The sequence below is a fragment of the Linepithema humile genome, chromosome 6 (genome assembly GCF_040581485.1).
Source record: "Linepithema humile isolate Giens D197 chromosome 6, Lhum_UNIL_v1.0, whole genome shotgun sequence".
NCBI lineage: Eukaryota > Metazoa > Arthropoda > Insecta > Hymenoptera > Formicidae > Linepithema > Linepithema humile.
Genome location: NC_090133.1, coordinates 22,387,392 through 22,409,888, shown reverse-complemented (window position 1 = coordinate 22,409,888; position 22,497 = coordinate 22,387,392). Strand labels below are relative to the sequence as shown.

General features: G+C 40.0%; 4 protein-coding genes across 5 annotated transcripts in view; 2 read left to right on the top strand and 2 right to left on the bottom strand.

The window, feature by feature from the left end:
* Positions 1 to 22,497, bottom strand: part of LOC105671827 (dystrotelin-like) — a 77,473-nt gene that overhangs the window by 14,067 nt on the left and 40,909 nt on the right. The gene's annotated exons all lie outside the window — the stretch shown is intronic.
* LOC105671828 (pro-resilin-like) lies at positions 826 to 3,247 on the top strand. Its single transcript, XM_012366308.2, has 3 exons — positions 826 to 1,965; positions 2,162 to 2,564; positions 2,940 to 3,247. The coding sequence occupies exons 1-3, from the start codon at positions 841 to 843 to the stop codon at positions 3,089 to 3,091; spliced, it is 1,680 nt and encodes a 559-aa protein (XP_012221731.2). The 5' UTR covers positions 826 to 840; the 3' UTR covers positions 3,092 to 3,247.
* On the bottom strand, positions 3,308 to 6,175 carry LOC137000477 (uncharacterized). The gene is made up of 3 exons (XM_067357065.1): positions 5,900 to 6,175; positions 5,543 to 5,604; positions 3,308 to 5,425 (listed from the first exon to the last, which is right to left on the bottom strand). The coding sequence occupies exon 3, from the start codon at positions 5,405 to 5,407 to the stop codon at positions 4,496 to 4,498; it is 912 nt and encodes a 303-aa protein (XP_067213166.1). The 5' UTR covers positions 5,408 to 5,425; positions 5,543 to 5,604; positions 5,900 to 6,175; the 3' UTR covers positions 3,308 to 4,495.
* Positions 9,084 to 22,497, top strand: part of ko (Stork-head domain-containing protein knockout) — a 71,055-nt gene continuing 57,641 nt past the window's right edge. Inside the window, exon 1 of one of the 2 annotated variants that reach the window (XM_012366304.2) lies at positions 9,084 to 9,790. The gene's annotated coding sequence lies outside the window, so the exon portion shown is untranslated. The remainder of the gene's footprint in view (positions 9,791 to 22,497) is intronic. The other variant, XM_012366305.2, reaches the window with a different exon arrangement.

The window sequence follows — 22,497 nt, the reverse complement described above, 5'->3', positions numbered from 1 at the left end:
CGCGATCGGAGAGATATAGAGCGCAAATCCACTCGTGAGCGCGCTTACTTATACGCCGTTCCGACTCTTTTCCATCGTCACCGTCGATCCCGTATAGCATCTCGTGACACACTTGCATCGAACGTTGCTGTAAATCTTGTCGATTGCACCAAACTATGATCTAGAAACGCGGATGAGTCCCGCGATATATAAAGAGCGGAGCAGACCCTGTGTTTGTCATTCCCTCGAGATCATTCTGCGTTGGAAGGGTAGCAACGAGAGCAGGGAGAGCGAGTCTCCCTCGGAGGGATAGAGTAATTTGTTTTTTTTTCTGTCGCTGGAAAGCATCAATATATAAGCGTCAATATGCTAAAGGTAAGAAGAAACATATATTCGGATCCTTGTAAAATACGTAGAACTGTTATGTACGACAAAATCTTCAAATATATTTATCATACTCTAGATATTTTTGTTAAAAAAAAGCCAATTCAAAATTCATAAGAAAAAATGTATCATATCTATTTTTGTGACAAATTTAACATTAGACAAATCTGTAATGATTTCAAATAGATATTTTTTTGATAAACTTATAGAGTTAAGAATTTATCTCGGAAGAAATTCACATAGAAGCATTTGCATAATATTAAATTGACTATCAAAATTGATTTTGTAAAATATTTGAAAAATCCAATTGCAAAAAGAACAGAAAGTAACAAAAACTCTCACATAATTATCTTCTTGCATAAATTCTAGAACGTTAATTTCTAGCTTACAATCTAGCGTATTCTAGAATTTCATAAGCTTTGTTATCAGTTCTTACAAAACAGGGATGATTTAAAATTCTTATTACAGATCAATCTAATGATATTCATCATGACGCTGGCCGTGGCGCGTTCGGAACCACCGGTCAATTCATATCTACCTCCGAGAGCGGGAGTTTCCAGCGTGAATGGTAACGGTGGTCAAACTGATCTTTCTACTCAGTATGGAACGCCGGATTTTGGTAATGGGGGTGGTGTTAATAGAAACAGTGGCGCAACAAGTTTCAACGGTCTTGGTAATGGCGCAGGTAATGGTCCATCGAAGCTTTACGGCGCGCCCGTCGGGGGAAACGCCGGTAGAAATGGTCTAGGTCAGTCCCGAGGAAACGGATTTGGGGGCGGACAACCCGTTAGCTCTTACGGCCCTCCCAACGGTGGCATCGGTGGAAACGGGCGGCCATCGAGCACCTACGGAACTCCTGACGCGAATGGAAATAACAGAAATGGTTTTGGCAATGCTGAAAAACCATCGAGTAGCTACGGCGTTCCTGATGTGAATAACGGAGGCGCTTTCAGAAGCGGTGACAGTGGAGGCAAGCCATCGACCAGCTATGGCGTTCCCGATGTGAATGAAAGTCACGGAGGTGGTTTTGGTGGAAATGGCAGGCCATCGAATAGCTATGGCGCACCTGGTGCAAACAGAAACCACGGAGGTGGTTTTGGCGGGAACGGGGGTAACGGAAGACCATCGAATAGCTATGGCGCACCTGGTGCGAATGGAAATCACGGAGGTGATTTTGGTGGAGGCAGCAAGCCGTCGAACATTTATGGCGCACCTACCGCAAACGGAAATCATGGAGATGGTTTTGGTGGAAACGGAGGCAACGGAAGACCATCGAATAGTTATGGCGTACCTATTGCAAATGAAAATACGAACGGCAAAGGTCGCTTGAGTGGCAGAAATAATAACGAAGGGCCGTCGAGCAGTTATGGACCTCCGAATGAGCCCAGAACGAACGATATAAACGAATTCGGTAGCGCTAATGGAGGATTATCAAGCAGTTACGGTCCACCCAATCGAGAAAATGATAATAAAAACGGCTATTCGTCTGGAAGTCCAAATGGAGACGCAGGAAACTTCAGAAACAACGGCGGAAGTTTTGGAAATGAAGAAAGAAGAAGTGGCGGCGGAGGTTACAACGACAATGCGCAAGAAGAAAGCACCGTAAGTGTCTTATACAATTGTATCAAAGACGAATATACAAAGCAAATGGCAAAATAATATTTTCTTTAAAAATATTTCGGATTTCAGATTTTTCAAAAATTATTTAAATCTCCTAGATATTTCAAATTTTAGATCGTTTCTATTAAACCAAATTTGTTTTAAGAGCTTATTTCAGAGTCTGTTACTTAACTTTCAGGAGCCGGCAAAATACGAATTTTCGTACGAAGTGAAGGACGAGCAGTCCGGTAGCGATTACAGTCACACGGAGACTAGAGACGGTGATCGCGCTCAAGGCGAGTTCAACGTCTTGCTTCCGGATGGTAGGAAGCAGATTGTCGAGTATGAGGCTGATCAGGATGGATTTAAACCGCAAATTAGATACGAGGGCGAAGCGAACGCCGGCGGAAGATACGATTCCGGCAGGCCGAATGGTAACAATGATGGTTATCCTTCTGGCAGAGCAGACAGCGGCTTCGCGGATAGCTCAAGATTTAATAGTGGCGGTGGTAATAGCGGTTATCCGAACGGTGGACCTCGCGAGGGAAAGCTTGGCGGATTTAATAGCGGAGGCGGCAACGGTTATCAATCGGGAAGGCCAGGTGCGCGATAAGATTGTCGTTTCTCATCGAGTTGGAATAATGCGGATGATAAGTGACAATTTGAGAAGATGTGTTAAATATGGCGTTTTAATTTTATGATCAATGTAACGAAACATTTAAATTTTATTTATTAGAAAACAAATTCACAGAGAAAAAGCTGTAAGAACCAAAGTGCGAATGTCGAAACACAAAAAAATTATTATCAATCCATACAGATAATAAATTTTTTGCATTTTGACATCCGCGCTTTGATTCTTTTAGCCCTTTTTATCTGTTAATTTTTTTAATTATTATGAAACCGTACGTTAGTCTATTTAGTTATTCTTTTTTATCTGCACTCATTTCTTTGATTGACGGTTATTATATATTTTGCAGATCAGTCTTCAGGCCGAGATCATAATGATGGTTTAAGCGGCGATATCGGCGGATATTTTTCCAACGCGCCTAGCAATAACATAAATGGAAATGACAATATAAATGGCGGAAGTAATGGACAAAATGACGGTAATAGTGGATATCAATATTGACGAACACATAGTTTAATAGAATCAAGTATCCTCAGTTTAGATAATTTTGCAAAAAGATAATGAAGCGACTGAAGGAATTCATTTGTTGCAAACTTATCTGTATATTTAGCCAAATATTATTTAATGGTAATCACAAATAATGAAGAGCTTTTATATTAATTTTGCATCATCTTTTCACGATAATGATAAATTTCAATATAAAGATATGAATATTTTATTATTACTCCATTATATTTTATAATCCTCCGAATATAAAATTCACAAATTAATACAATATTTATTATTAATATTTGTATTGTACTGCACTGCTCATATAACTTATTTAAACCTCTGTAGAAATCTTTAGTTCAGCAAAAAAATAAATGAATATATAACCGAAATTGAAAACTGTTTCTTCATGGCACAAAATACATTTTTTTCATACAATTATTATCTTTGTAGTCTATCAAGCAATAATTAAAATTCCAAATATTTTTGGAAAACAAAAATATGTAGCTAATATTTGCATGATAGTGATACAATTTATTATGTATATAGCATTAAATATTAAACCGTTATACATAATAAAATTAGTATACAAATTTAATTGTAAAAAACTCGCTTGTGTTGCTTTAATTTCACACTTTTACGGTGTGCTTGAGAGAGCGTGACCTTAAAAGTTAACACGCTGGTATGATAAAGATTAACGCCGCAGAAGTGCAACTGATGTGTAATTACATTCCGTATCCGGTTTGCGTTATGTCGTGTGACTCGCTTGGTCACCGACAGGAAGTCGAAGGCTCGATCCGTCGCCACATGTGAATTCTCGAGTATTAAAATGCATTCGTACAAGTAATTAAAAAAATTAAATTTAAAAAGTTATTTTTTTAATTTTTGGGTATTGTATATAATTATTAATAATAATGTAATTATTACTATTAATGTAATTAATTAAACTAGTTAAATTTATTACTAATAATGTAATAATATATTATTAATAATAATATTTATAACTTATGTAAATATTTAAAAAATAAGCATTTAAAAATAACTTTTTAATAAGTTATATCTATTAGATATCTGTCCACATTCTAAACTTTGTCATAGTTGCAAAATTTTATCGGGTTAAATTATTCTTCTTGCTCTAAATCATCTGTCTTTTCAGAAATATTTTTAGTGTTTATAATCACGTCTGAAAACACGTTCTGAAGTTTTTTTTCCAAAGTTTCCAAAAGTTCTTGCAGTGAAACGTTGCAACCATCTGTCTCCTTCGACATATTTTTAATGTGTGATAACGATTGGAGTAATTGAGTAATTGTTCGTTGACTTGTTGAATAAATTTTTTCTGCTTTTCGATTCGAAATATGTCATAAGAGTTGATTATTTTCAAAATTTAGTTGTTTCAAATTTAATTGTTTCAGATAATTATTCTTTAATGTCACTAATCTGTGATGAATCCAAACTTTTTTGTTGTACGTCTTTAACATTATTTGACAACTTTATTACGTTTTGTGAATCATACGAAAGCGAAGCTGATTCTTCGTTCGTCAACGCTAAAAATGATTCCTTTTTGCAATGAAGTGGAAATGACACTAAAATCTTATGATAGTGAACGGTTAGAAAATCTTCTAGCCATCTTTTTCCAGCTTTCTTATCCCTATTCCATAATGCTGGATATAATTTATTCTGATTTTTGACAAATCTGTAGGCTATTATTGGCAATTCCTTTTTTATGCAATTTTGGCAAATACACTGTCGTTGAGTTTTTTTCTTTAATTGATTTAGTAAAAATATCTCTTCATCAAATGTGAGAACGGATTTTTTAAATTTGTATTTATATCTGTTTTTGTCAGCTATTTTTAATTTTATGGTTTTTGCTGGAGCATGCAATTTGTCTGTGCTTGAACATTTGTTTAATGCTAAAAATTTTTTTTTCATATTATCAATCAAGGAGTCCAAATTTTGTACTTCAAAGCTTGGTAACGTAATATTTTGTATAGATAAAGACGAGGATAATTGTTTGCTTGTTGATGGTAAAGAACACATTTTTTTGCAATTAAAAGAAAATGACTTTGAAATCTCATTATTGTGAACGGTTAGAAAATTTTTTCGCCATTCCTCGTCCGCTTTCTCTTTTTTATCCCATGTCTTTGGATATTTTTTCTTTTTATCCTTAGCGAACTTATAAGCTGCACCTGCCAATTCTTCCTTCATACAACTTTGACAAATGCATCGTTGTTGATCATCTTCTTTTAATTGGTTTAATAAAAGTTGTTGTTCCTCACTTGTGAAAATGACAGTATCTTGTTCTCTCTCTACATTTTCATCCATCATCATATTTTGTGTATGTTCTTTCTAGAATATTAAAAGTTTTTTAGTTTTTTTTTTATATACATAGTTAATAAGACAAGTCTATAATGTTTTGTAGTAAAAAATGTTTTCTTCTTTATTTAAAATATCTTTTATTTTTACCTTGGATTTAGAAGTCAGTCCATTAATTATTTTATTTTATTGATTTGCACCATTATAACAACCTATACAAAATGCAAAGATAAATTGCATTGTGAAAAAAAGTGTAATATTGTCCGACAAAAATCGTAAGATTATTTCCGCAATTTTTTAATTTCAACGTTGCAATATCCTGTCTATAAATTATATCTCCGAACATTTATAAGTTTCTTGATATTATGTTTTGTACACGGTTCTTGATATTGTGTTTCGTTTGTATATTTAACAACTAGATAACTTTATTATACACGTCAGAATTTATGTAAAACACGTAAAATTTTTTCCGAAAACTGAAAAATGATATTTACGTGAAATACTTACTTAATAAACAATAAAATAAATTATTCTAGATGATAATGTCCAAACGAGAATTAATCAATTGTGAAACAATAAAATATGTACTTGACTAGCTCGTCAACAATCAACGACTGAAACAATGTCGTCAACCGTCCAAGTAAAGTTTCTTGTCAATGTTAGGAGATAAATAGTGCGCATTATAATAAATATGTATGTACGTATTCCTATCAAGCCTCTACTATACATTTTATAAAAATATTTCTCTCTTTTCTTCTTAAATCATACAATGGATTCGTACTAGTATATAATTAAAAATCTTTTTATTAATTTCTTTTTAATTTCAGATATTTTTCGTAATTGTTTACGATATTTGCAAAATTTATGTGTGTAAAAATTATACACTACATATAATGAAGTATATATTACAATAACTTCTGCGCGATTAATATTTAATTGAAAATTGCTTCTAAGTTTATAAGCTAGTTATTGGCAAGAATGATGCGCTAGATATTAGATAGCAAAATATAAAAATTATTTAATCAAAAACAATAAAATTTTTGGTAATATAAAACAAACTATTTGATTACTGCAAATAATTGCCTAAAGAAACAAATAATTTTTTGAAAAACATTAAATTTTTTTTTAGTGTATGCGTATGTATGTAGACGCACGCGTGCAAATGCGTATAAATATAGACAGTGCAACCAGGAACAAGAGAAACAGGTTTCAGTCACGGTACCGTAGATCCTTAAGGCATCATTGAACGAATGGTAAACCAGCTGCGCCCACTGTTCAGGATTTCACTGTAAATGTCAATCTATGGCACGTAAAACATCCCGCCGATTTAAAGGAAAGTCGTTCGGCCGAGCCGTATAGTAGAACCGTTGCGCGAGTACGAAGGGCTGGAAGACGCGAAGAGGGTGTTCATTCAACGACTCTCGCCCACGCCGTTAGAAAATTCTTTATTTCCTTGCGACCTCAGTCGGGCCGAACATTATCCTCGCGAGCGAGAAAATGCTATTGGAAAAATAATCTATTTTGAGTTAACTGTACTGTCAAAGTACTCTGTCAAAGAATTTTGTATTTAAGAAAAGTCAATAATTATACAAAGTAAAACAATAAGAAATAAATATGAAATAAGAAAGTAATTTTTATTTTATGCTGATCGATTTGTACGAAGAGGTATAAATTAATCTATCAGCATGTAACTAGAAGTCTAATCAAGTAATCAAATATTCATAGCAATTTATAACTGACAACGCGAATAGATTCTGCCGAGCTTTCCTGCCGCGATAGCTGTTTTGATTTGGAAAAATGAAAAAGATGTTTTCTTACATACATTCGAGCTACGTAGTACCTCGTTACGCTTAAACAGAGATACTTGCCGGGCATATTAGAAAGTTCCGGGCTTTATGAAAGTACATGAACTCAAGCATCGTTAATTATCGCTGCTCCGCGAGTGCGAAATGGTCTAACGTCTACGAGGATGCTAAAAGTCGCCCTCGCCGTCGAGGATCGCTCTAATTATTTCACAGCGTTGTGAAAATTATTAGAAGGCAAGATAATTTTGCATTTTTTGGTTCTTTCTTTCATTATAGTCCGAAATTCTTTGTTAAAAAAATTTCGAGTTAATTCCACATGTCGCATTGATATTTCACATTCACTTTTATGCAAATTGAAAAATATTTATGCAACGACTAGGATTTATGAGCATTAAAAAGAAGCATTCATTAGTATTTAATTACCTTTAAATATTAAACAATAATAAAAAGGCAATAAAAATTATAAACGCGGTTCTTGGAGTGAAAGAATTATAAATTACGTATTATTAATCAAGATACAATTATTCATAATAATATATTTAGATATATATTTATTAAAATTATTTTGCAAAAGTAGGATGCGATTCTTTCTCTCCGCTTTGTGCATCCTTTGTGCCCTTCTATAGCACTTGAAAGTTGCTGTGTAATTCTTTCTTATTTCAGTGCGTTTTACATCTCGCTCGAGCATTAGCCTGGAAAATGATTCTATTTAGAAAAATAAACTGGAAGGACAACCTTAACTTCACGTCTAATAACCTTTGCACTTCCAGTGTTCGCGACGATTTGTTACCAGACGCACTTATGTTAGATGTTTTCGACCATATTCGGCGATGCATTCGGGCGCCTTACGGTCCAGGACCTGCCAATAACCTCCGGCTATTTCTCCGTCCCTCTCTCACTCTTCTCGAAACGTAATCGTTTTTGTAGCCGGTCCGGTTCTTGGCGTCACCGACCTACCGGAACGCGTCGCGCCGGACTCGAGCGCGACGTCCGACCAGGACCAGATATGAAAAGACGAAATGGACATGTGGAAATTCTAACGCGATTCTTGCAGGCGCCTCTCGCTTCTCACCGGCAAGTGTCGATGAATTCAGGAATGCAGAAGCAAAACATTCACATTCCTCGCTTTTCAAGATTCGTGACAAGGCCTCTCACGGATTTGAATAAATCCGCTGGATGTTTCATTTGTTTTTATTCGCCAGAAGAGAAAATAAAAATAATTTGCATTCTAAAATAGTAGAAGAATTGCTGCTGTAATCCTCAAGTGTGTATGAGATACGGACTTTCTGCAACTCTCAGAGAAATCTTGTATCAAAATTCTCCCTGCGGTATCTTGTTGCAGGTGCTGAGATAAACCACGAGAAATGCTTGATCACAGAAAAGGAGAATGGCTTCTCCTTAGCAACAGTCGGAAAATTGTGCTCTCCAATCTAGATGGAAAATACAACGTCTATTGCTGAAGCAATATCTGATTCTAAAATTTTTGTGCATTAAATCCGAGACGTTGCGAAACGAATTCGCTTCGATATTGTCGCGGATGCAGTTATTTCTCGCCGGGATTTATCGAGAGGATCCCTTCCGAACGAGTCTTAAACCGAGCGACTCCTCGCGAGGCGCAGGACAACGTATCGAAAGAAAAATCCAAAAATATCCTCGGGGCCCGTTCGCGATCTCATACGAGGTAGGAGAGAGAAAGAGAGAGATCCCGGCGTCGGCTGCGGAGTGAAACAGAGAGAACGAGGGAGAGGATGGCCCCACCATTCGCACGGAGAGCAGAACCCCACCACGAATGGCACACAACGCGGGGGGAGAGAGCAACGCGGTGTGGAGAGCAGCGGTAGGACGGGAGCGAGAGAAGCGCAGAGAGATCCTAAGGGGAGAAATAAAGAGGAGAGACCGGCGCTGCTTCAAGTTTTCGGAACAGTCAGCGGCGGCGGCGGCAGCGGAGCCAGTTTCTCGTAGCTGCTCGTGCGGCGGTAGCCTGCGGCGGCATTCGAGCCTGCCGTGTATCTCGCCCCTTCAGTATGAAGCCGACGACCGTGCCAGCTGCAGCGGCTGCACCTGCCGCAGCAACGTCACCGACGACGCGCGACCACCGTGCATCCCGCCGCGCCTGCGACGCGCGTCGCCGTTCCTCCTGATCGTCAGAGTCGCGTGCGTCTCGAAATTCAGTCCTCGTCTCGCCGCGGGGATCCTCGCGGGATCCTCGTCGCGGAAACAAAAGCGGATCGATTACCGGCCCTTCGACCCGGAAGGGGAACACCGCGATATTCGCCTGCTCTCTCCCTTTGGCGACGAAGAGCGTCGAAATTCGTTGAAGCGCGTGCCTATACACGTGTCCCGCCTACGGTGGACAGAGATAATTGCGTGTGTAATAGTCGGCGGCACGCCGGCGAATCGTCGCATGTGAAAAAGAGAAAAACTGTGTGCTAAATACGCGAAGGAGGCGACAACGGCCTGGACTAAAAGTGAAAACCCGTTTCTTCGTCCCCGTTCCTCATCACGTATCGGAGCCACGTTCGGTGATAACCTTGGTAATTAGGCGGGAGCAAGCGGACTACTCGGATAGACCGACAATCATCGCCGGGGCAAGGTGAGTCTCGATTCGAGTCTTGAGGGTCAAGAGCGGTCAGACCTCTTGTGCGACGCGACCAGCGAGAGAATTCGTTTCTGCGAATTTCAAGTCTTAGGATTACGAAACTGAATAATGTAGAAAAGTCTTGAAAAATTAAGTCCTAATTTTAGAAGATCGCAGCTTCGGAAGAGCGGTCTGATCGCTCATTTTTTATTCTTTTGAATTTTTGATTAGCGTGATAGATTATTAGACAAATTTTATTTATTTTGATATAATTATAGTTTTTGGTTTTTCTTTTAATTTGTAGAACTAGTGTCATCATCAATAGACCTTTAATTTTTAGTAATATAAGTATAATAGATTTTTTATCGATATTAAAAATTTTCTTTTAATCATGCAATAAATGAATAAAAAAATAAGAAATACATAGAATATGCAAGAAATGTTAGAGAAATAAATATATTACAAAATAAATTAGAGCCATGCGTTGCAATTAGAGTCAATTAAATCCGTTTAGATGCATCTCTGTCTGTAGCTGTAGAATTTGTTCCGTTTGATCGATACGATATATCGATCGTGCTTAGGTTTAATTGACGAGTCGATCGCGAAACTTGTTTTCTAACTTGTCCTTACGTATAGATGACTCAAAGATTTCTATTTGTACCGATAACAAGAGCCTTTTATCGTCTAAAAAACATTTATCCCGACTCTCCGCTACACAGCGCTTATAATAACGCTGCAATAATAGCGCTAATATCGGCGAACGGGGTCTTCATTAAAGCTAGTCGACGAGGAAGATAGTCTCTTTGAATCCCTGAGAACCCGGATGATTTACCGCGTCATCTCGTCACGACGGGACCGTCCCCGACGATTTATTCGGCGGAGATCGATGGTCTCCTTTTCTGCACGAATCGACGAGAGGTCTGCCGCGACCTCGACCTCGGGAAATAACGCGGAATTACCATCCCGGATGGTTCAAACGGCTGGGGATAATGTAACGTGAGACCTCGAGGCCAGAGAGGTGATCGCCAACCTTGTGTATAGTCGCAACAATTCTCGCTAATGTGTTGCATTAATCTCGAAGTATTCTTCCTCCTCTTTCTCTTTCTTTCTCTTTGCCTTCCGGAATATATAGACCATGCTACGCAATGCGGAATCCGGTGATATTTAGCTAGATTTTACATTGTAGAGATTATTGCGAAAATGATTAGATTAAAACTGAGATTTGCTTTAAATTGTACTCTGCTACTTTTGCCTTATTTGAAGAAGAAATCATTCTTAACTCTTTGCACTGAATTAGGAAGCCACCTTTTGAGGATGAGAATGAAAAAAAAAAAATTATAGTTGTTACGACATAACGCGCTCCAGTTGATTTGCGTAATGCGGTTTCGTCGCAGCGACGTAAGCGCAGTTTCTCGTCGCTCGGTGCATTATTACGTTTCGTTTTCGCGACCCCGCGACATGGCGTCGTCTTTCCGTGTTTCACGCGCGTCGCAATTAAAGTCGCAACTTGTCTTCAGCGACGTTGGCGGTGGCGTATCCCGAGGAAGGCAACCGCGAGCGCAATCATTAACTCCCGACACAATGCCAGGCAATTAAACTGGATTGTGTGTCGCCGCTCGCGAGAAACTCGCTTAATCTAATTTCCATGGCAATCTACTTAATTATCTTGACGGGTTTTCGGACCTTCGGTTGCGTTTGCCGTCTAGAAGGTACGTCGGGAAAGCGACCTTTTCATTGTGCACAATGCAGCGGCGTTTAACGTCGTTAACTGCCGATCGCGTGGGGGATGAAAGCGAGCGCCAGGTCGCGATGCAATGTGCTTCATACACAAAACGACTCTACTACGGTATATCTCGTAAATTACGTTAGAAATCAAAATTAGCGTCTTGAGGAAAGGTCGCCTAAGTCCTAAGAGCGTAATCGCGCTCATCTCTTAAAAAGTAAAAAAAAGAATGCAAAATGGTTAATTTTTTTATAATAAAAATATTAGGATATTAAAAACTATTCAATTTTTTTTTATTTTTAACGTTTTGAACTGCGCGATTCATGCGTTCAGAGTTTCATGTAAAATTCGCTATTCAGTGCCTCTGTGAAATCGTTCACACGGGAGTCGTAGAAGTGGCACGTAAGCAGGTGAAAAACAGATAAACGCTACACCTGCGGGTACGTAAACACATTCAATACGGTATTAATTGAGGCTACTTAGCACCCATATATTGTCGACGCGGCATTAATAAATTCTGTGAGAAAACCGAGTACAATGTCCAATCGATTCCCGTTTCGGGGATAACAGCTGACCAAACTCGTTTCTATTATCGTTTACTAATAATCGGTGATTTGTCTCCGGGTGAACGGGACTATAGTATGTATGGATAAGAAACCGTACATGAAAATTGCGTAACGCCTGATTCAGGCGAATCGAATATAAATCCATGTACCGTTTGGCGTCTTTTACGAAAGGCTGGTAACACCAAGCACAGCATGTGTGTGCCTTTATCGGACTTTTTTGTGTAGGCTGATTAAAAATGTAATAATGATTAATGTATGGGAAATTTCATCTCTGGCACTCTGCTTTATATAGCCAATAAAAAATGCTTTTTTACGTTTCTAATGACGCGTATAGTTTTTGTACGCCGATACGTTTATCTACAAACAATGAAAAGTATAGTTATTACAATTACTTGTAGAAAAAGAAATGTATTTATGATCACAAAATATAAAAAAGATATAATTATTTTAAAAACAGAATAAGTAATGCGTGTTGAATTTTTACAGTTCATGAATAATTGTTAAAGATATATGTTATAAAGTGCACGACAAGTAGAAAATGTGTTTGTAGTTCAACAATGATACACGATCGTTCGAGGACGTGAAATTGATCGCCGAGTAAATCAAACGGTCAGTCAAATCACCGTAAAGATTAGCTAAACGTGAGCGTGGCAGCGCAAAGAAAATTACGATTCGCATTCAATACGTAGTTACGAGGAGTCTTTTATTGACGGTCCAAATTGCCGTTTAGATGTTGTTTACAACGATCATCGTGACCGCAAAGTGGATTTTTTTCACTCAATACTACAATTCGGTATGATTCAATCGCAGATTTACAAACTGGAAAGTTCGCGGCAAGAATAAGGTCCACGATTTTGTAAGGATTATTTCAAATATAAAGTTATAATTTATTGTAAAATTATTCAATTTACTTAATTTTGTGCTAGTTTGCGATAATTCAAAAATTGGGGATTAATCGATTATTTTTATACTGTGAGACGTAAATTATACAGGTACGATTCATATTATAAAGTACCATCACGTTATTTATTACCGAAGTATTATTTTTCGGGAGTTCCCGCAGCCAGTAATATTGCAGAAAATTAATCATGCCTCTTAAGTCGGTCTTGCCTTATTTCGCCTGGCTTTATTTTCTTCGACGGTTTGAGAAGTCTCCTTTGGGACTTGACGTAAAAACTCCAAATAAAATACTTTTTGCTACGCAATGGAAGAAACGAGACTTGATAAGCCCGGCGATTCCAGCATACGGCCTTCATGTATGCGATCAGTTCTTGTCGCGCCCGCACACGCAGTTACGTCGGTATATTCTCGGTTTATTTATAGTCGACCTTTAACAGTACTCTTATACTCGAACGTGGATCTTTCACATATCCCGAAGGAAAGTTGGACGGTAAAAGCATTTTACGGGCGCAGGCGGCGAGTGCATCAAGCGCGTAATTGATCGATAGTAACCGTCTTTTCCAAACGCGTTATGTGACGGAGAGACGGTAGAGGAGAAAATTACCCGATTCGTTTATCATTTCCTCCCTCGTAGAAATAGCGTTTTGCGCGCGCGATATATATTTTGAGTTTGAAAATTTCATGCGTTGCTCGCTTTTTCGCAATCCAAGTTTCGAATATTTAGATGCGTAAAATTATTTATGTATGCAATGTGTATCTCGAGTCCACGCAAATTTTCATACTTTAGATAGTGTTTATATTAATATTAATTGAATTCGAAACGAAGAAGTTCGCGTTACGAATCTAGCCAGGTGTGCGATACTGTTTTACGCATTTAGCGTGTTGACTCATTTTTACGTAACATCCTCCAAAAATCCTCGCTCATCGCGACTTCCTCGTTCGCTGACCTTACAATAACGTGGGCCGAAGGAAAGAGGGAGAGAGTTCTCCGACCCATTCCCAGTGTTAACTAGGCTAATAGGAGAACGATTGTGTCGGTTGTCTTTTCGAAGTGCCGCGTACGTGCGGGTAATTTCTCCTACGCTAGATTCCGCGGGAAAAACAAGAACGTAGGAAGAGGAACGATCGCCGACGACGTACTTCGCTTGACACCGGTTATCTATGAGGCCGTAGGAGTGGTTCGAGCATACGTACGTTTCACTCTTACAATTGAAACTTTCGAGGGAAATGAACCAAGGTCGTCACAATAATGAGAAATCACAATTTCGAAAGTTTTAAAATTGCGAAAAGTTTAAAATTGCGAAAATTTCGAAAGTTTTTTAACAGCGCGATCTACGAAGTGCTTTGACAACATAAATATACTATATATATATATTAAACGTAATAAAAGTGTGACTACCTTAAACGTGAGAATATCGTGTTTATGTTTCGCTCACGACTAGCGTATCATCGTCTCAATTATCCGCCGTACAAAATCTTGTAAATGAGACTTGATCGCAGCACCGCGAGCGATCATTGCTATCGTCGGCGAGAGACATCGTCCGTTTATGGTCAAGCTAGAGAAGACGAGGAAACTCTGACGCGCGTCAGAAAGCGGAGGTCGGACAGCCTAGAAAGATGGTACACACACGGCCAATCGTCATCGTCGATCGACCACGCGCTCAGCGGGGGATTTTCTAAAGTGATTAGAAATAATTGCGTCGACGCCAACCCGTAGGCTGGAAAAGTAAGGACGCGGTAAGTCAGTGCGCGCCCGCGAATCGACTGAAGCTTAATTAATTGACTCGCGACTCCCGCATTCGGTCGAGAGAGATCGTCGAGGAAAAAAAGCCCGCGGCGCGACCGGAAGTAAAAGCACGCGCGATTCTCACCGTCAGTCCTTGGGTTCTGCTAATAATGATGCGCGTTTGACCTCGGGCTTACGGCCGTTAATTAGTGACCGCTTCCGACTTGTCGTGCGCTGATGTATCTACGCAGTTTCGAATAATCAAGATAAAATGATTTTCATATTTTAATGAGAATGACAAAATGATTTAAACGATTCCGGATTTTGAGATTTAACATATAAAAATTCTACGAGAAAAGTCTATCCGACACACCATTAATTTCTATTGATTTATTGGCTCCAAATAATATTAAAATAAATAATGCTTTGAAATTAACGACATTCTTAATTCAATAATTCAAGCATCTTGATTAAAGTAAAATGTATTGATTTTGCATAATGTAAATTTTAAATTTCTTATGCACTTTTTTTATCTCAATTACAATTTGCATCCGGAAAATATTCTGCCAATAAAAATAACAACAATCTGTTTACTAAACAAATCGGTCGTTCACTTTGTCGATACTTTGTGATTGCACATTTTCTAAATCGATTAGAAATAATTATACCGGCAGTAGTGCGAGTCGCCGATGGCTGGAAAAGCGAGGACACTCATGCGACTTGATCTCGTTGCTCGTGCCAATTTTATTAATGCGCGCTCTGCAATCAGCAGGTGGTGAAAATAGTCTTAATTAATGTTCTACGGCGTGCTCGTGAATCCGTTAAACGCTCCAACGATTATTAATGGCGTCGAGCTTATCGATCGTAGACTTGCAAATACGTACCGGTGCTCGGGTTGTTACATTTAAATTATAGTGCTCTAAAAATCGGACTGCTTTATGGCACATCGAATTAAATTCCGCAAATGGCACGGTACGTAAAACACACACGCGGCGTCGCTAATGCACTCGCCGCAATGCAAATCATTCAGCGCCCGCTTTTATCGCCGTTACTCACCGTCCCCGCATCGCGAGGAAATGCGAGATAAATTTTCAATTTACGAGCCACGTAATGACAGTAATCAGTCTCCCACTCACTTCGCCGGCTCCTCAGCGGCTTTGCGCGAAAAGGCCGTCTGGCGAAATTGGCGTACGCGCGCGCACGCGCTCGATTCGGATAGATTTGAAAGTTTCAATTAAAAGGATCTACTCTCGGAGTAACACGCGCGTGTGCGCGCCAGGAGTTTCTCTGAGATGGACCACGTATTTCATTATGCTTCATGTGCTCACATACGATCCTCGTTATACAGACGCGACTGATCGCCGTGAGCGCACGTTTTATAACGTCGCTTGCGGAATCGCTTGCGACAAAAGTGGAACGAGGCTCCCGCGCGCATCGGCGGCGACGGCGCGTATGCACATTCACGTCGTCAATCCAATCCACCTACAAAGTATTTTACGAGCCGGTAATGGCACAATCTCGCCCACTTTTCATTATTTCTCTCACCTGAATGCGAGATCGTTGTTTTCTTGAACGACGCGGCCGACGCCTCCGAGTTCAGATCGCGCGAAACACGCGATTCTGTTTTTGTGCGTATTTAAAATCTCCAATGCGAAATCTTTATAAGATCTTTATAAGATCTCACATGTTTTACGCTCGAAACAATGAGAATGACTTTCGTAATATTGCAGATACATTTAACGATGCTTTGCAGATAGCAGTTAGACATGCCAGTGTTCTAGAAATTGCGCGCATTATTAAAGAAAAGTTCTACATCGTTTTCGCGCTCGCTACAAATGTCAGCTGCGCGAGCGGAGAGTTCGCGGATTATTGCGTATCGAAGGATTCGGATTTACAATGCCGACGAGGGTGTTGGTCACGGCTGATTCTCGCCGTGGTAACGAACTTGCTGAATTTACACGGCAACTTGCAATTTAGCGACTTTCTCAAGTGCGTCATTACTTTATCGATCGCGCGTCAAGCCGAGAACACGCGCTTACTTGCAATCTCGTCCGGGCAAAACGCTCGCTCCGCTCGCTTCGTCGCTGTGTTTCGCGTGTACGGAGACTATGGAAAGCGCGAGTTACAATGTGCGATACAAGGGACACATCGTTCACCTGAAGACTTTCATACGTTGTAGCGGGAAGGAATTCTTATTATGTGCAACGTTAATGAATGCGGCTTAGCGTGCGGTACAAACCACTCGTTCGTTCAACGGAGTTAATATTTCAAGCTAAACCGAATCAAGTCTGTAATTTCGCAAGCTGCACGAAGTCTTGTAGATTATGCGGAAAATGTGCAAAATTGACGTCCAAGTTAGTTACTTTGGAACACACTCGTATATATTATAAAGTTAAATAGATAATTATTTTTTTATCGTCAATATATTATGAATTATAGTCAATTAATTAAAGCCAATAATTGCATGTAATTATAGCCAGTTAAATAAAGTTTATCGTTACATTTTATGGAAATTGAACATGGATTTTTCTTGCATTCATATTCGCGTTCCGAGTAATAATGCTTATTCAGAGAGTTAACGTATATAAGTTGGTAGCAAAATATTTCTACGGTCGCTATTTATACTTTATTATTATCACAGGTCTGCGTGAATCTTCGCCGGTTTTGATCTTCCGTCCGCGAGATGCGCTGAATTGTATTATTTACGCTCACATGTACACATGTCATTACACTTGCCATGTAAATTGTTATCTGATTACAGGCAGAGTGAACTTAGTGCAGCAGAATCACGTACTTTACCGATGTAATTATAAAGGTCGACCGAGTGGCCAGAATGCGAAACGTATGCTAGTCTGAAAAGTGGACATTACCGGTTGAAGGGTAATATTAGCCCTAGGATGTGTTCTGGGATAAAAACAATCTTAACTGCAGGGTGCACGATCACTCTCTAATTACGTAGAATTTTCGGACGTAGACTCGCGAATGTAGACTCACCGATGCTTTTCCCACATATTTATAAAATACTTTATGAGCAACACAGATGGTTCAATTGCTTTAAAATTATATTAAAATTTTTTACCTTCAATTTTATGCAATTTGCAAGATAAGATAAAAATCAAATATCGAAAACCTAATCTATTAGCGATTATGTCCTCGATCTTTGATTGTAAGTATGTTTTTATCATTTGAAGTTGTGACTATATATAGAGAATCAAGAGCCAGATGAGGGAAGATATTATCTGCTATAAAATTCATGCATCCCTTTGCCGTCTCGCACGAAAATCTCACTTGCAAGGCACACTCGCACACCGCGCCGCGCCGCAAGGAAAGGGTTAATGACGTTCCCACGCCCTTCGTCACGATCATCCTCGGCCGCTTAAAAAGCGGAGAACTGGCCCCGCGGCCGGCGCAAGTTCAAGTACAAAATGAATCTTCGCTCGCGAGTCGAATCTTCCCTTGCTTTCTATTGTGCGAGCGACACTTAAGTGACAAATCGTGTATCGTTGTCGGGAGAAACTCGCGGCGCGTTCTTGCGCTCGTGTCCAATTTACGCTCTCAACAGTGATGTAAACAAGGCGCAGAAATACGTAAGAGGCCAATATCGCCTCTTTGTTGTACGGCCTTACTTCGAGCGAAGTAAGGCGAACCCAAATATTTCCTTTTTCTCCTTTTCGCAAGGGCTTTCTTCGACAAGTTTGATAAAGAATCGCGTTGCGCAATTTTTTTTTTTTCAAACAGCGTCGATACGCACATAAATGATTTCTAGCGATAGCTGTAAATTTGTCAAAGCTTGTCGTTCCACGCGGCGTGTGAATCACGCGCGCGAATTAGCATAACACTGCGAGCCGGCGCTTTGTCCGGGAGGATATTTACGAGTCGTTTTGCGACGGATACGGCGGCTTTACGGCGTATCTCCTTATTAAACGTACACCTTGTACGTTTTCCTTTCAATGTTCGGCTGACGTTCGATGTAATGCGTTTCAAAGATAGGCAAAGACGACCAAGAGGCCGGATGGATCGAACCGCGCGCGCGAGGAAACTCGTCGAAATGAACGAACGTCACGGTGAATTTCCGTGTAACGAAGTTATAAATCGTCTCTCACTTGACTTTCTACGAGTCGCGGTTAAAATTGCCACAAATCACGCACCGAAATTTTACAAGCGGTTTCGCAGAGATTTACGGATCGCCTTATTGTTCCACGGTTGCCGATGATGTATAGCAGCCCTGGAAAATAGTCAAAAATTATACGGGTAAAGATTCGCTGAATAAATTTATATTCGAGAGGGTAGAATCTGATAATATATTGGATCTTCGGGTATTCGTGTGATTAGTTCTTTTACAATAATTCTTTTCTAATCATAAAGAGTATAGAAATCTATCATTAGTAATTAAGAATCTTGAGTTTAAAAGTCTTGAAATCTGAAAAAAGATTCCATACAATTTAAGGATCCGATGTTAAGAATTTGGAATTTATAATTTTGAGAATTCTTTGAAATCTTAAAATGCCGCTTCTTTCTCTTCAAAAGACGATAAAATTTCTCTTCAATAGTCACACAATTGATCATTTGTTTAATTACCGAATTAAACGTGATACGTGCGTCTCTCCGAGGATCTTAATTTCACGACAGTTACGAACAATAGATCGTGTTCGCGTCGACGACGGCGTCTAGAAAGTAATTTCGCCGTGAGAACGTTTCCGCTGTTGACCATTTGAAACACGAGAGGCGTATTTATATCGTAGGCGACCGAGTCTCACGATACGTACGTCGGCACCCCGAGGTCGGGAATGCCGTTGACTCGCGTGTTAGCCCTCGTGAACTATGACAACCACGCCTAGAGAGCGCCGATCATCCTTCAAACGACACCATCGAGACACGACCGATGCAGTTAATGCGGAGAGCTCGGAGCTGTAGGACGTTGTTTCTTATTTTCCGCTCGCCGATGCACAGTGTGCGTCTGAAGCGCTCGGCTAGTCCCAGTTTCAAAATCCGGTTTCGCGCAATGAAAAGTAAGAGTGAGAATAGAACGGGAACAGACGACGTGCAATATACGTGCGATACCGTGTGCGCTGCGGCCGTTATCGCCGCGCGCGCGCGATCTCTACCCTATACGTAATTTACTTTGACGTCGCCGCCACCGCAGCCGCACGTACGTGCGAACGTCAGAAATCGCCGCGATAGATTTCTGAGAGAGGAGAGCTCTCGAATTTCCAGCTTTCTCTCCACTCTGGACAAAACGGAGCGGTCGATCCCCCCCACTTGTCCGTCGATAGGAGCCTAATAATTACCGAGCTGCTTTGGAACAGTTTCGGTGCAATTGGAAAGCATGCTCGGTGTTGCTTGCCAGCGGAACCGCGGGAGAAATTCGGCGACCGAATGAATAATAATGCGTTCACAGGAATAATATTGAAGTAATGAATACGCACACTGATAATAATGAATATTAATAAATCTAAAAATAGTATAGAAAATGTAAGTACAATATTAAAATCCTTTTCTGTGTGCGTAGTTTTTTTTTTTTGTACTCTCGAAGTTTAGGTCTCTTTATTATCAATCTCAAATTAGACCAAGTCTTCCCAGAAGGGGATCCATATGGATAACATACTGTTGATACAAGAAAGCGGTGTAATTATTTATGGATCTCTCTGGAAAACAAACTTTTGGGTGAGTGTAATTTCGACACAGCTCGGCGGCTTGTCCAAACTGTCGTATAAAAGCGTGCGCGAGACACACAAGTGGCACGATGCATATCTTAGCACGTCCACTTAGCATATTCGATTTGTCTGAAAATAGTACTCTTGTTTGATTCTATTAGCGATGTAGGGATTTCGACACTGCCGCTGTCACTTTGTGTTTACACTTGATCGTTAACACTTTACTCTTTCATGGCCGACCGCAACTGAAACTCGCCGCGAATAATCGCTGCATCGCAATACAGAATTATCGCAGACTGGGTCAATACGACGGGATTTTGATCTCGTCGAAGCGAGAGTGATGTTATCGCCGAGAGGCGCAGCATCGCGCGCCGACTATCGCATTTTTTGGAGCACGCCGTTGCTAGGCATTAAAGCGGTTGGCGTCGATTGATGGCCGACTTGTCCTCTTAACGTCTTGACCCGAGCGTAATTTAGCGAGGTTTTATCTAGCGTTATTAATCGCGCACCCGTTCTAGGCGTTCCTCTTTGTGCCGCGCCGCGCCACGCCACGTCGCGGCCTTCCGCTCCGCAATCCAAAGTCGGATTCGTTCCGCGTGATACTTCGAGCGCAAGGGACGTACCTTATCCTCGATCGTGCCACCGCGGCTTAATTACAAGCGGTAATGAGTCTTGGAAGCGAGGGAATATTGGTCGATCGGCGTCAAGTACGCGATGGGCGACACGCAGGAGCCCCTTACTGGGCCAGTAGGCCACACAAGCCGCTCTCCAATCATTGCCTCTCGGCGATCAACTCGACTCCGGCTTCTCACCGGCAGCATCGCTATGATAATATACCACAAAATGTCAACTTCAATGATTCCGGATTTTTTATCACGTTTCGCCGAATCTTAATCATGCTTAAATGACGCACACGTGGCATTTGTCGACCGAAAATTTATATATACACGACTGTTTAGAAATTCCATCTTATTGCTAAATCAAAACTACGCATGTTATTAAAGATGATTGAGTATATCTGAATTTTACAAAAAACGTAATTAATATGCACATTTATCACGCATTATCGAAATTTCGATAACACTTATTTTTGAATTTACACTAAACACTTTTTGCTTATTGATTTTATCGAATATGTTAAATGTATCGTCAAATACATATCATATATTAAACATGAACAAATTATTGAAATATACATATCACTAAAAATTCAATTTTTTTATTTCACTTTTTCGAAAAGGTGTCAATTGATGTCGTCGAGAATAAATCTTTGACGATCTTCCGTATAAAATAATTCCTGTTGGTCGTCGGCGCGAGACGCAGGATATCCTTGAAGCCTCCTAACGGTCCTGTCGAGACCTCCGCCGCGTCTGTGCCGAGACTTCTCGATAGTGTTTTCTCCGCCGCATACGGTATACGGGTGCACGCGCGTATTACGTATCACGTATCGCGTACATGTACAACCTGTACAACCCGGGAATATCCTACACCTACACGCGACGAAATATCGGTTTGTGCGTGTCGTATTTGCCTCGCTCGTCTGTACGTTCCCGGTTTCCGTGCCAGATCCGTTACGACAGACTGAATTTCGTGCCGACGACAGATAAATCGACCCGGAATTATGATATCTTTCCCCCTTCACCTCCCCCCTGCAGACCCACTTCAAAGTTATATACTCGAAAATCATGATGGATGAATCAATACTGTTCGTATGCAGAAAAGAGAAGAGCGATGTCAGGATTTGTAAATTCTGCCATTGTACAATCTTTAAAGCCTCGAATCTCTTGAAATTTCTCGGACATTTGGTTTTGTGAATTATAAGATTCTAAAATGTAGCTTGTGATATTGTGTCCAGAACCTTGACTTTTGGAATTATAAAACTCTCATTATAAGAATTATGTAAAGATATTCAATTTTTTCATCTGCGAGTTTTTAAATCTCTGCCGCCTTGAATTCTCGTTTCATTATTGCTATATGTTTTGCATATGTAAACGAATGCGAGCGAACATTTGCATACACATGTATTGCTACCGGCGATCATGCATATCGCGCCGTTATTTCCATCCCGGTTCCCACACACGTGTGCTATCGCTGCTATCGTCTTGGATTTCGTTTGTGAAAGGGTTCTGATTGGCAACAAAGGAAGTAAATCC